The sequence below is a fragment of the Thermobia domestica genome, chromosome 6 (assembly GCF_964235325.1).
Source record: "Thermobia domestica chromosome 6, izTheDome1.hap1.1, whole genome shotgun sequence".
In the NCBI taxonomy this organism is placed as follows: domain Eukaryota; kingdom Metazoa; phylum Arthropoda; class Insecta; order Zygentoma; family Lepismatidae; genus Thermobia; species Thermobia domestica.
Window position 1 is genome coordinate 35,080,258 of NC_137459.1, and position 12,888 is coordinate 35,093,145.

Consider the following 12,888-nt stretch of genomic DNA (forward strand, 5'->3'; position numbering starts at 1 on the left):
CATATATTGAATGACGCACGTAATATGCACTATAATGTTTTATTCTGTATTTCATAGTACTCTTGGGTGATCACTCCTAAGTTAGTTTTGAACTGGGTTGGATACGCAATAGCTGTGTAGTATCAATTGAACTATTAGACGAGGTTGTCACGTTATTTTAGGTATTTCAAATAACGATTCTGTTTAATTGTGAAACCACATAATAATTTCTCTTCAGTCCTACGTTATTTCTTTCCCTTTAGGCCCCATTTTGTTTTTTACAATATATTTGAAACTAATGGAAGTCAAAAAAAAATTAGTTGATATATCTGTCATCAACCTTTTTATGATCACTGCAGGAGTGATCATATTAACAGTGATAATTAGCGGGCGTGTTTAGTATAAACAATATTACGGTGTATGAATATTTTCCGTTGTGAATAAGGCGTAAATTCAACAACCAACGCTACAAAGAGGCCGTAACTGGTAGACTGATGGTGCAAAATAATGCAGTCGTAATGCCTAGGGTTTGTTCGTATGATACATATCATTTCTACCTCTTTTGCTCATTAAATAATTTTAAACACGCGTTTATTCGATAAAAATATTAACTGTACGAATACTTTTTCTAGTCACTGTGTATATATAAATATATGTATCTGTATATGTATATATGTTCCAGCATAACTCTGGAACGTTTGGAGCAATTTTATCCAAACTTAGTCGTATTTCTTACACTGGATTTTTTTTTTTTTAAATCTTCATAATACATTTTGTTTAGTGTATCTAGAAAATACATTATACGTATTTTGTTTCTCATAAGCAGGGACATCGGATATGTTTAACAATTTCATGAAGTTGAAAACAATATTTTGGTACTTTTGATTTGGAATATTAACTTACTTGACAACATTATTATATTAAAACTGATGCAAAAGTAGACTTTTACATTAAATAATAATAAAATGTACTACTTCAACCATGCTTATTAGCCTAGCTGGAGAGCCAGACTCTGGAATGCCTGGCTCAAGAGATATAAGTATAATTCTGCTTTCTTAGCCTTTACATATTTTCTATGCTCTGTTGGCGACTCATCACTGTTGAATGCATGTTAATTTACTTTAATGAGTGTGATACTCAAGATATCGCTCTAAGCATTTTATATTGCAAATTTCTCCCTGTGTAGGGGTAGGTAGAGCTCGGTAGAGTAAATTATATTTCGGAATCATTTCTCACTGCCAGGTTTTATTACAGAAAATCGTCTATAAACAGTGCTTTACAGAAATACTGCAATTACGTAACTTCTATAATATAACGTAGAGAAAGGTGACCCAAGGCGCGAGCAGCCTAGGGCAGGATCTTCACAGAGCTTCGAAGCAAGTAGATGGAGTGTATTAGGAATCCCCAATGCTCCGAAGCAAGCAGATGGAGTGTATTAGGAATCCCCAATGCTCCGAAGCAAGCAAAGAGGAGGTTAAGAATCACGGAACTCCGAGAAACCTAAGTGACAGGTTGGGAATCCCGACAGAGCTCGGAAGAAGCTAAGCGGGAGGAACGGAAGCCTAGAGATCTGAAGCAAACTAGAGGCTGGATATCTCCTAGAGCTCCAAGCAAGCTAAAGGAGGGATTGACCAGCCGAGACTGATAGCTTTCCATGGAATTCTCTCGCTAATATAGTCGCTCCAGGTGAGGCGATGGCGCTGCTATCCCCTCGTTGTCATGTAACTGGTGGCGTCGATGTTGTTTTCATCATCTGCAATCGTAGTATTTCATAGTAAGGTACACTTGGTTATTATTTATAAATAGGAGCACATGTATAATGTTTATAAACACAAACGCATGGTACTTTACAATATTTTCCTTCCATGTGCTGGGATTTGACTGTGTACCTCTACTACAGTTGTATAATATGTTTCACTACTGTCCACTAGGATCTATACAACTTCGGTATAATAATTCGTTATTTAATCAGATGACGTTGACCGCATATTAAATGCAATTTCTTTTAACTTGAACAATATTTAAAATTAATATCGGGCAATACAATTGTATGTCTCCTAATACAAAAACAGAAAACAGATTGATCAACAGAGTTATTGCAATATAAGAAGCATGATAAGTTCTCTCTTTTTATGCATATGCTGCCATTAAAGAAAATAAACTCCTTTTATACGGTAGTTTTTCTTTTCATAATACATAGTAACTTAACAACCACAATGAAATACTAGTTATATAGATTGTTCGTACAAAGTTTTATTTATTTATTTTTTTTTATTAAAGTATAACCCAGACCTTAGAACATAGTGGTAAATACAAAGTTGATTCCTTTTAATACAAAATACATGTTACTGTTATCAAAATGAGCTATTATACAGCCGTGACGTGCGTGTCAAGTGACTAGTTCGTAACAGACACCAGTGTACAATTAAAAAAAAGGAAAGGGAAAAAAAGATTAAATAATTTTAATAAATGCTTTTTGTAATAAGTTCTTTACACTGCCTGCAGTGCAAGTCTGATAAGAGATTCAGTACTCAGCCGTTCATAATCTAAGGCACTGTGATATAAATTATTCAAAAATTTCAGAATACTGCATTCAGATGTGGTGGGATCAATACTGCTTTCCAAGGCATCCACAACGAGCCGACCAACAGTTCTTCGTGATAGATTCTGTAAAGAAAAATAATAAGACATCTATTACTCTTAATTTCTTTCTCAAATACACAATGTTACTGTATTTCTCTGAGGTAGCCAAAAGTCCCGTAACACGTTTATTTTGTAAAAACTATTTATAATAAAACAATTTACAGTACATATTCACAAAGTTTCTGAAAACAATTCTTGATCTTTTTTATTTGCTTCGTCATGTTGGAGATTACGATATAATTCTCAGGGAAACTGTTTGAAAATCTCTCTGACTTTCTCATTACCTTGCCACTCAGTTCTTTCTCAAGTTACTTTACTGTCTTTGACAATAATTTCTTAAGGAAAATAATGTGATATTTATTACTCTGCTAAATGACGGACAACTAGGCGGAAGGGGCTAAAGAAGTCAGTCCAAAAACACCACAAGATCATAATGAACAGGCATGTTGAGATCTTGACAGGTAGAAGCTACAAAGCTATCGGAGACTCTGGCAAGAAGAACAGTAAGCATAGCATGCATCCAGGAGACTAAATGGAAAGGTTCAAGATCAAAGGAGATAGGAAATGGATACAAGCTTATATACACGGGGAACAAGAGAAAGAATGACATGGAATTGTATTGGATAAGAATATGAAGGAGTCGCTAACGCTCTCGCCTTCAGTGCGAGCGGTCCCGGGTTCGATTCCCGGTGGGGGCACTCGGTCGAAAAAGTGTAAAACGCTTTTTCAGACCAGCCACCCTGAATGAAGTTTTCCTGGGTTTTCCTCATTCATACCAGGGAAATGCCGGGATGGTACCTAACTTATAGGTCCCAGGCCGATTCCTTGCTTGCCCAATCCTTTCTTCCTTCGCTTTCCCCGGATTGTGTGCTCGCCGAAGGACGTCATCCCTCAAATCGTGAAGGGCTAAATGGCCTTAGATGCCGAATGCCCAGAAATCTAAATCCTAAACCCTAAAGAATATGAAGAAGAAATTGGTGGACGTGAAGAGATTAAGCGACAGAATTATTATTATAGTCAAGCTCATGCTAGGAGGAGAAACCGTTAATATAATCAGCACCTATGGCCCGCAAGTTGAGTGTGATGAACAAACAAAGCAATAATTTTGAATTGAGCTAGATAGTATTCTGCAGAATTGTTCGTTACATAAGCTTGTCCTAGCAGGAGATTTAATGGGCATGCAAGATGATCAAGATCAGGATATGAAAGAGTATGGAGGATATGCATTGGAAGACAGAAATAAGGAAGGCAAGAACATTCTACAAGTCTCGGTAGTATACATTCTTGCTACCCTGAACATATTTTACAAAAATAAAGGTGAAGACCTTATTACATATAAAAGTGGCAGCTCAAGGTCTAAGATTCACTTTATCTTATGGAGGAGACTAAACCTACATGAGACAAAGGACTGCATGGTAACACCAGGTGAGAGTCTAAAGCAGCAACACAGCCTCGTAGTAGCCAATATCTGCATTAAGGAAAAAGTGGGAAGAAAAGGTCAAAATGTTCGGACAGAGTGGTGGAAATTAGATGCGACAAGTGCTGAAAAGATTTGAAAGGAAACCAGCACATCGCTAGTACTGCAAATAAAGGAAGAAGAGATGCACGTGAGAGAAGAGTGGACCAGAGTATCAGTAGCACTGAGGGAAACAGCAAGATGAGTTGTGAGAGTAACAAAAGGAAGAGACCTCATTGATAAGGAATCGTGGTGGTGGAATAGAGTAGTTCAAGCAGCTATGAAAGACATAAAGGAACGATACAGAAAATGGGAGAATTCTGGCAATCGACTAGATTTGATCGATTACAGGGTATTATTTTAGGACCGTATGACAAATGAAAGAATTTCTGAATTAGGGACACTTGCAATAAGAAAGAAGTTGTGTGGAAGCTTTGTAAGACACCTGAAATCAAAGAATATTTTCGCCAAAATAAAGTACAGGCGTATGGAACTCATATCATGTAAGTTGTTTAGTTCTGATAATAAGTAATGTATAAAGGATTGATACACACTAATCACTACTCCAAGTACGATGACCCCTCGTAATTCATAACTATATTAATGTTTAGAGTTTTCAATATTGTTTGCTGGATATGTTTATTCTATTTCTTTAAGTATGAAATTTCTTTAATTTGGTGTATAAAGTATGTTGTTTCTCCGTAGCCTAGAAGCCACATTTGCTAGAATTGAAGGCATTACTTCCCCTACCCTCTTGTAGAAATAGTCATATATATATATATATATATATATATATATATATATATATATATATATATATATTATAATTTGCAAACATGATAACGATCATCATTTCCTACCCATCTCCATCGGAATAAATCCGTCTGGTTGGGCTGCCAAATACCTTGTAATGTGCGTATGATTGGGAAGGCTTAATGGCGTCAGTCTATTCATACAAATCACGACAATAGGCAAGAACATACCATTCCTCTGTTTACTTTTAAAGAGGTCAGTTTCAGTGGACAATTTTTTCCTCTTTACTCCCTTTGGTTTATAGATCTCCCGAAACATAATATAAGTAAAAGATATTCTGAATGGGTTTCTAAAGTGAAATGAAGGTCATGTATCCTGTCGAATATTCGGTTAATTGTTAAAAAAAGAAAAAATCAGTTGAGGATTAACAGCATAGGAATAGCGTTGCTTCAGTGTAGCCAATTTGAAAAGGTTTATAAGTATTGGTTGAAACAAGGGAATCCGGAAAGCTGTAATGAAAAATTGATTTGTTCCCAGAAAAGAGTAAGATCATAACTACATCTCTTTCGCTATACATTTTATCAGATAGGGTGGGGAAGAAATCAGAGGGAATAGTCATGAAGCATCCAAATAGACACCATGTTGACATGCAGGGCAGGAAGGCCGAAATATCTCTTTTTTTGGGGGAGAAGCTAATTTGAGTCCACTTTAGATTCATAATGCTATTATTTAAATCAGGGATGGAAAAAGAACCGGTTCAGGAACGGAGAACCCATGATAAAGTTAGGACCGGTTTCATTGTTTTATTGAATTTAAAAACTGCTCTCAGAACCGGTTCTGTTGTTTTATTAACTTTAGAAACCGATTCAGTTGGTTTCTGAACTTGAAGAACCGCTCCCAGAACCTGTTCACCATATTTCCTACATTTAAGAACCACTCTCAAAACCGGTTCTGAGTTTTGACCATGGTTCAGGAACCGGTTCAAAAACCTGTTTAGTTTATTAGGAAGTGGTTGTGGAATATACAGAGAAGACCAGAACCGGTCCTGAGATGTGAATAAACTACAGAGACCGGTTCTTGTGTTAGTCTTTTAGGTAAGGTAAAAGTGGACTTGCTTTTTAAATGTAAGAAAAATCTAGAACCGGTTCTGACGCTCTGCCTGAGAAGTCAGAAGAAGAAAGGACCGGTGTTTGTACCAGAATCTGACAAATAAAACAAAAGACCGATGTTTGTACGGTGCAACCGCCCTTTCCAATAAAAGGACTAAACAACATGTTACGTTCTGTAGCCTCAGGCCAAGAGGTATAGCATGAGCTATGGCCTCGGAAGGGTAGGAAGAACGTTAATGGTTAGGAAGGTGCCAAAGGAGAGAGAGAGGGGGGGGGGCTTTCCCGTAGTGTTTCTAACCCACGCGGATCCTAACGTTCAATATGAGTACAATTTAACAATGCATGATAAACACTCAACGTAATTGATACACGCAGGTTGAAATATTTATGAAGGCTCAATGCCGTCCATATGTTCTATTTCATCATTTCCATGTACTGTTTCTTTGCTTTCTTTTCGAAATTCTAAGAACCGGATTACTTTCTGTAAGTACTTCCAATAAAATTAATCTTTTCTCGAAGTACTTGCAGCAATGCTTTTACGAAAGGTCATTGATTGTGAACAAGCTCGACTAATAACACCTGTGAAAATCATCCAATACGATTTTTGTTTTCCTTTGTGCTCGCTTATTCTCGTTCTTATTAATTTGACTTTTTCCCACTCATTCAAGACAAGTTTTAATGTACTTACTGAAATACCAGTAATTTTATCCGCTTATGTACCGGTACCTGTTTTACATTGCTTGGTTTTTAACTATCCACCTCTTTCTTCATAAAATCGTTTTTAAAAAAATCTCAGTTTTGGATGCGATTCTTCTTACTCTTCATGTGATAAAAAGGAAGCAAATCAGAACACAACACAAATTAAAACAGCATAGAGCTATACAAAACGTTACCACACTCCACGGAACTATTGTGACCTTGAAGATCCCTCCTATCTAAGTTCCATAAATAAGCATTCCTGGAGGGAGGATACAAAAGGGCCATTTTGTTTTACCAAAGAAAATGATAAACTTTACTGGATGAGGAGGAAAGAAGTTGACAGATCTGTAGAATACAGAGGCTAAATATATACTGCACCGTCCCAGCATTATGCACCGAGGCTAAGGAAGACGGGATGGTAATAATGAATGAAATAATTGAATGAAGAAAATAGGACGAAACGGGAGAAACTCAAGAGCACCCATGCACACGGTGTTTGTCCATCACAACTTGGCGCGACCTGGGATTGAAGCAGAGACGCCATGCACCAGAATTTTGAGAATTGTGAGAATTAATTACAGGATGAATAAGTCCAATGAAGTGAATAACGTATGCCTGCTTCGGACAACAAAAGCATGTGCAACTTTCGGGACGAGGTGTGGAGAAATGAAATATCGGAACAACCAGATTAGCTTAAAAAAAAAGAATGAGAACTATTTTCAACGAAATACATGAGTTTCTAAAAACAAGAGATGACTATAAAACAAATAAAAAAGAGACCTTAATGATAACAGTGCAGTCGAGTGAAAAAGTCTCCTCTCGGAGGAACAATAGGCCGGGAAGACTAAATTTTAAATTGGGTTCTCTATTCTTCTCTACCTTTTTTGCTTGCACCAATATAGGCTGTAAGAATTTGTCGAATTCTCGTTTTTTAACATATTTATCTAGATAAGCAATTGAAAGTTCTAGGGTAGCTGAAGATATTGTTCCTTGCAGGCATATTTTCCATAGTTATCAGGAAGTTGACCCAGCGCCACTACCGTCTCGGAACTAGGAGAAAAATTGCGATTACACGTCCTCTTATATGTATATGCCAAAATAGTGTCTGAGTGCAGTCCATTATAGTGTGATCCTGCCCTCCACTCCCCCTCTCCCCGGAAAAAAAAATATGGAAGCAGACTGACTGGAAGTCTAATGGAGTTTAGTTGAGGGAGACAAAACTAATTATCTTTCTGTACTAAATTTTATCGACTTTCAGTTTGGTAACAATCATTTGACACTGCAGTCAAACATGGAACCCACCAGCAACACGTCATAACTATTTCTTTGTTTTTTAATTTTTTCTCCCTATCTGATGATTTATTTAGCGAAAGCACTAATAGTGTACTCCGTTTAGTATATCATACAGGCAATGTTTTCACTATTTTTTGGCAAGCAATTTATTAGTATTGAATGTACAATAAAGAAGAAAGTGCACAAACTTTAGTATATGGAGTGCAATTTAACTAATTCTTCCTTTCCTCCACTCTACAAGTATATTGTAGAGAGAGAGAGAGATTTGAGAACATAGATGTGGTCCAAGGATTAATCCACATCATATGGGCTATTTCTATCTTTTTGCTTTGTACTTGCTAAATTTGTTTTAAGTACTCAGCATAATATGACTTTGTTCATGTAACAAAGATTTCGGTAAAGAAGTAAGTTCGCAAGAAGAAACTCAGAATCAGTATTTCCTGGTATTAGTATAGAAATTGAGAATTAGCAAACCAAGTATTTCATAGCAGAGGTCATGCAATGTGTGGAATATGATGTTCTGAATAGGCTGTAAATATTAAATAGCATTTATAAAAATGAAAAGACCAGACCCAGATATTCAGAAGAACAAGATAGCGGCAATACTGAAAACAGTAAGTAGGTGCCTAATCTTAAGAGATTCCTAGATATGTACATCTTATTACAATAATTATAATCACCACCTCTTTTTTTTCTTATCCCTTTATCTTCCCTTACAGGTCAAATATTAAAAAGCGCTGAAAGACATGTCTATTTTAAATAAGTTTTTATATGCCAAATGTCTCGTCTCTAATATTCAGAGATCCCGAGATATGGACGTTTTAAGATAATAATTATCACCACTCTTTTTTCTTTTTCTCCGTCAAATTTCAAAAATCCTTCCTTAATGGGACCTTACATCATAAATCTTAATGCCCAGGGGCGTCATTTCAGTCTTTGCTTGAGGGGACAAGAGCATCACCGACATAAGACTTTCGCGTTTTGTACTAGTATATTAGTAGACAATATATTAAAGTATATGCATTCTTCAAACTCTTGGGGGGGGGGGCATTGCCCTCTCCCCTAAATGATACCCCTGTCCAAATTTCAAGTTTCTAGCTTAAGCGGTTTGGCCTAGGCGTTGATCAATCAGTTAGTTAGTCAGGATGACTTCTTGTATGTATAGAGATTAAAGTTAAGTTTTGAATCAAACTTCAGATATTTAAAATTTTGTTGCACTGTAACAGAGTGGGTTGTTTGGTTACTAAGAAGGTGCAACACAAGCTGGTGATCTTGAATACTGTTCAAATAGATTGAGTCTCCTCTTGTGGAACGAAATAAACACCCAGAGGCGGCTCTTGAGGGAAGTCCCATCGGTAAAAATTAAAATTGTTTCACTTCAAATTAAGGGAAGAAAAGTAATCTCATGTTCTGATTGTTGTATGCAACATTTTTAATAATTAATAACTTTCCTTCCTTTAGTTTGAAGCGATAAAACATTAACATTTACTGGTGTGATTCCCCTCATAAGCCGTCATTCGTGTTATTAGTTAATATTCTTAGATGACGTAAGTTGAACCCTTTCCCCGAATCCACATGGGGAAATTTCCAAAGATGTTATAAAATAGAGGATCTGTCCTTACAACAAAATCTTGAAGCCATACGTCACAGTTTCGCCACCCCTATTCTGCCCACTCCGCCCAATATGATCGCAATGTTTCGAGCCAACAATCATGGCGGAAACAAAAGTAGCCAATAAGATGATGGCGGAAACGAGAGTAGCCTATTAGACGTGTTGATGTTCAGTTGCTTTTTGGCTTCATTGATTTAATAGGATGAAGATACATATGGGCAGATCCTCTATTTTACATCATCTTTGGAAATTTCACTGCATTCATTAAAAAAAAGAAAGAAAAAGAATCAATTGATGTTTTAACGTGAGCTTGTCATAGTTTTTGTTTTCGTCTTCTTAAAGTACTAGTAGAAGGAAACTATTTTATAGTTATATTTTGAGATTTACCAAAGCAGAGAGTGCTCGAAGTAATCTTAGCACTCGATGGAGGCGATCTTCTAAAAGTTCATAACGGGCTCTTTCTGCACGTAGTTCTCGAAGTTCGGCTTCTAGTGCTCGTAATTCCTCTCCAAGTTCATTTCTTTCCTGTAATAAAATAAATAAAACTTGAACAAAGGGTTCATTTATTAAATGTCATAATAATGTTGTATTAACTACTTAATTGTTAACTTTTATGCTGAAAAATGTTCCGAAAAGGCATTTAAAAAAAAAAAAATATTGTAAATCTATCATAAATTTGTCCCCATGACCAATTTTGATTTTCATTTGGAGCTGAATTTAGAGTGTCGTAGCAGCTGAAAAAGAAAATCTTCTTCTGGATTATTTCGAGCACAGTTAAAAATATAATACAGGTAAGAATAGAATAAAATATGCGCTGAAAAAATATGTTATCTTTAGTAAAAGTCTTTCGACATTTGCTATTGAACAGAAATGAAACAAAAGTATAATTAAATAAACCGCATGAAAGGAAATGAAACAAAGGTATAATTAAATAAACCGCATGAAAGGAAATGAAACACTAAGCTTCTTGGCTGTGATAACACTGAAGAATGTCATGGCATTTGTTACAACAGTAACACACCCCATCTGGTATTAAATTAACAAACTACAAGGTTATACACTTCAAATCGAGTAGAAAGAGCCGCTCTGTGCGATGATTGATATCACAGGGAAATATTTCGGGTTAATCCAAGTCAGAATGTAATAATAATTTAAAAAAATGCCCGAAAGAATTCGAGTTGATTCATTTTTAGATATCTGTACGTAGTAATTTCTATTAATATTATTATTAAAAAAAAAAAAAAAAAAAAGCTTCCTTCCGACAAGAAGCTGAAAATAGAAGCTACTTCAAGGTAGGGATGCCAAGAGGGGTTACAACGACACGCAGAGCGTCGTAAGTAATTTTAAGGGGACAAATATTTCACCTAATTTGATTTTCGGTCCCAGGCTAATGTCGTGTTGGCTAAAGGAGACGATGATGATGTGAATGAATAAAGGAACTGGTAGGAAGCAGGAGAAAACCCACGCACATGGTGTTTGTCCACCACAAAGCCCACATGGCGTAAATTGAAATCGAACCTGGAACCCCACGCGTCAGATGTTAACGCTCTACCAATGAGCTGCCGTGGCATGCTTTAACTTTTATGGGCGTGAATAGAACTGTTAACGGGAGATAGTGTTTGATTTGAGGGGACAGAAATAATCAGTGAACATTTCATAAAAATAACGCGATTATGCGAGGAGGGAATCTAATGGAATATTTCATATCCCCGTCTATGAATGTTGGAAACTATCCACAGGTAATATGCAAATTATCGAGGGTTAAGGGGAACCCTGGTTGTACTTGATGACCCCAAGAAGTTTTCAATTTTTCATGCACAGGGCCGTGTAGAGGAGGAAGAGCAAAAATATTTTACCTAATTTACTTCTTAAAAACTGATTTATTTTTTCCGATCAATACTAAGGATAATTCACCGAAAATAATTCATACTCTACTCCTAGAAATGATTAAAAGTATTCCCAGAGAAGTAATGATTGATTTGTAGTGGGCGTGGTTGGCAATTTTCAGCTTTTAATATTTTGTGTAGTTTTTCTTCCCGAAGTACCACAAACATTGGTGAATTCTGCTAAAAGCTTTGAAGCATTCTCCCGTACTTCAGTTGTGGAGGAAGGGGCAGGACACAAATATTTACTGGATAATTATCTAAATGTAAGAATGCTTTTTGTTTATTATGGGTTGCAAAGAAAGGGGAGATATTAACCCTAAAGATTAGGAAAGTATTGATTACACTCAGGGCTGGCCCTAGGCAATTTGCCGCCCCCTTTCTCCAGAAAGAACAAATCTTAAAACCCACGATTTTAAGTATGCTACCCCATTGTAAACAACGAAAGGATGGAAAGTCACTTGCACTCAGAAAGTTCTAAACACCGCAAATACAATCTCTGCTAGAAATCTCCATCTATCTATACTACATCTGTCAAACAAAGATAAAAAAGGAACTTGTCTCCAGCTTCAATGATAAGAAACTTGTTTGCGATCAAGACAAGACTATTTTTCTTAACTGTGATAACTAATTAAATTGAACAGGTGTTCGTTACTGTTCGAGAATTGAGTTGTATTTGACAACAATCAAGCAATTTTTGTTGGGATTTGTTTAAATATTTGCTTTAGCACTGTCCATGTGACCTTAACGAAGTCTTTGATGTTTGATGACACACACAATAAGAACCAGTGCTATAGATATTAAGCGTTTACCTCTTGTCTTTCCAATTCGGCCTCTGAAAGTTGGGTCTCTAGCCACACAACCTGTTGTTTCAGTTGCATTTCCTGATTGTCATATGTTGAAGACTCTCCAAGTTCATTCTCAGTGTCTGCAAGTAAATATACAATTTGAATCACAGAGTTGAGATTTTTTTTTACTTTTGTCTAAAAAAAAAAAAAAAAAAAAAAAGAAAGTTAAAACCTATATTTATTTTTATAACTCTAATCATTTGTGTATTATTATTAGTGTCAAAAGTTTGTTGGTTTTGCATATATAATAGAAATTCAATGTATGACAAATAATAGTAATAAATTTTGTATTTGTTTGTGTTAATGTAAGAAAACAGATATCAAAAGGTGAGGTGTTGCGTATTTAGATACTATGGCAGTGACATGTGAGTCATACCGAAATACCTTCAAATTACAGATGTAGGTCACAGAAGTAAGAAAATTATGTCCAAATTTAAATCTATAAAATTATTAATATATGTTTTTTTTTTTTTTAAATAATAGGTTCTGTATTCCTCAAAGTTACGTATTAGCATGATGTTGAAAATAGTCATACCTCAGGTTTAAAATATCGCACAAGTTTGGTTCTCTTCAGCAGAGAACAAAGTTTTAAGCAATTGAAATATCAGAGCCA

The 12,888-nt window shown here is 35.9% G+C and overlaps 1 protein-coding gene across 1 annotated transcript in view; it reads right to left on the reverse strand.

Annotated features, from left to right (window-relative positions):
- Window positions 1-1,285: 1,285 nt before the first annotated feature.
- LOC145687929 (uncharacterized) overlaps window positions 1,286-12,888 on the reverse strand; it is a 122,057-nt gene continuing 110,454 nt past the window's right edge. Inside the window, exons 4-6 of the mRNA XM_081761494.1 lie at window positions 12,240-12,355; window positions 9,932-10,069; window positions 1,286-2,646 (exon numbers count right to left, since the gene is read on the reverse strand). Coding sequence (XP_081617620.1) covers window positions 2,470-2,646; window positions 9,932-10,069; window positions 12,240-12,355 — 431 coding nt within the window. The 3' untranslated portion in view covers window positions 1,286-2,469. The remainder of the gene's footprint in view (window positions 2,647-9,931; window positions 10,070-12,239; window positions 12,356-12,888) is intronic.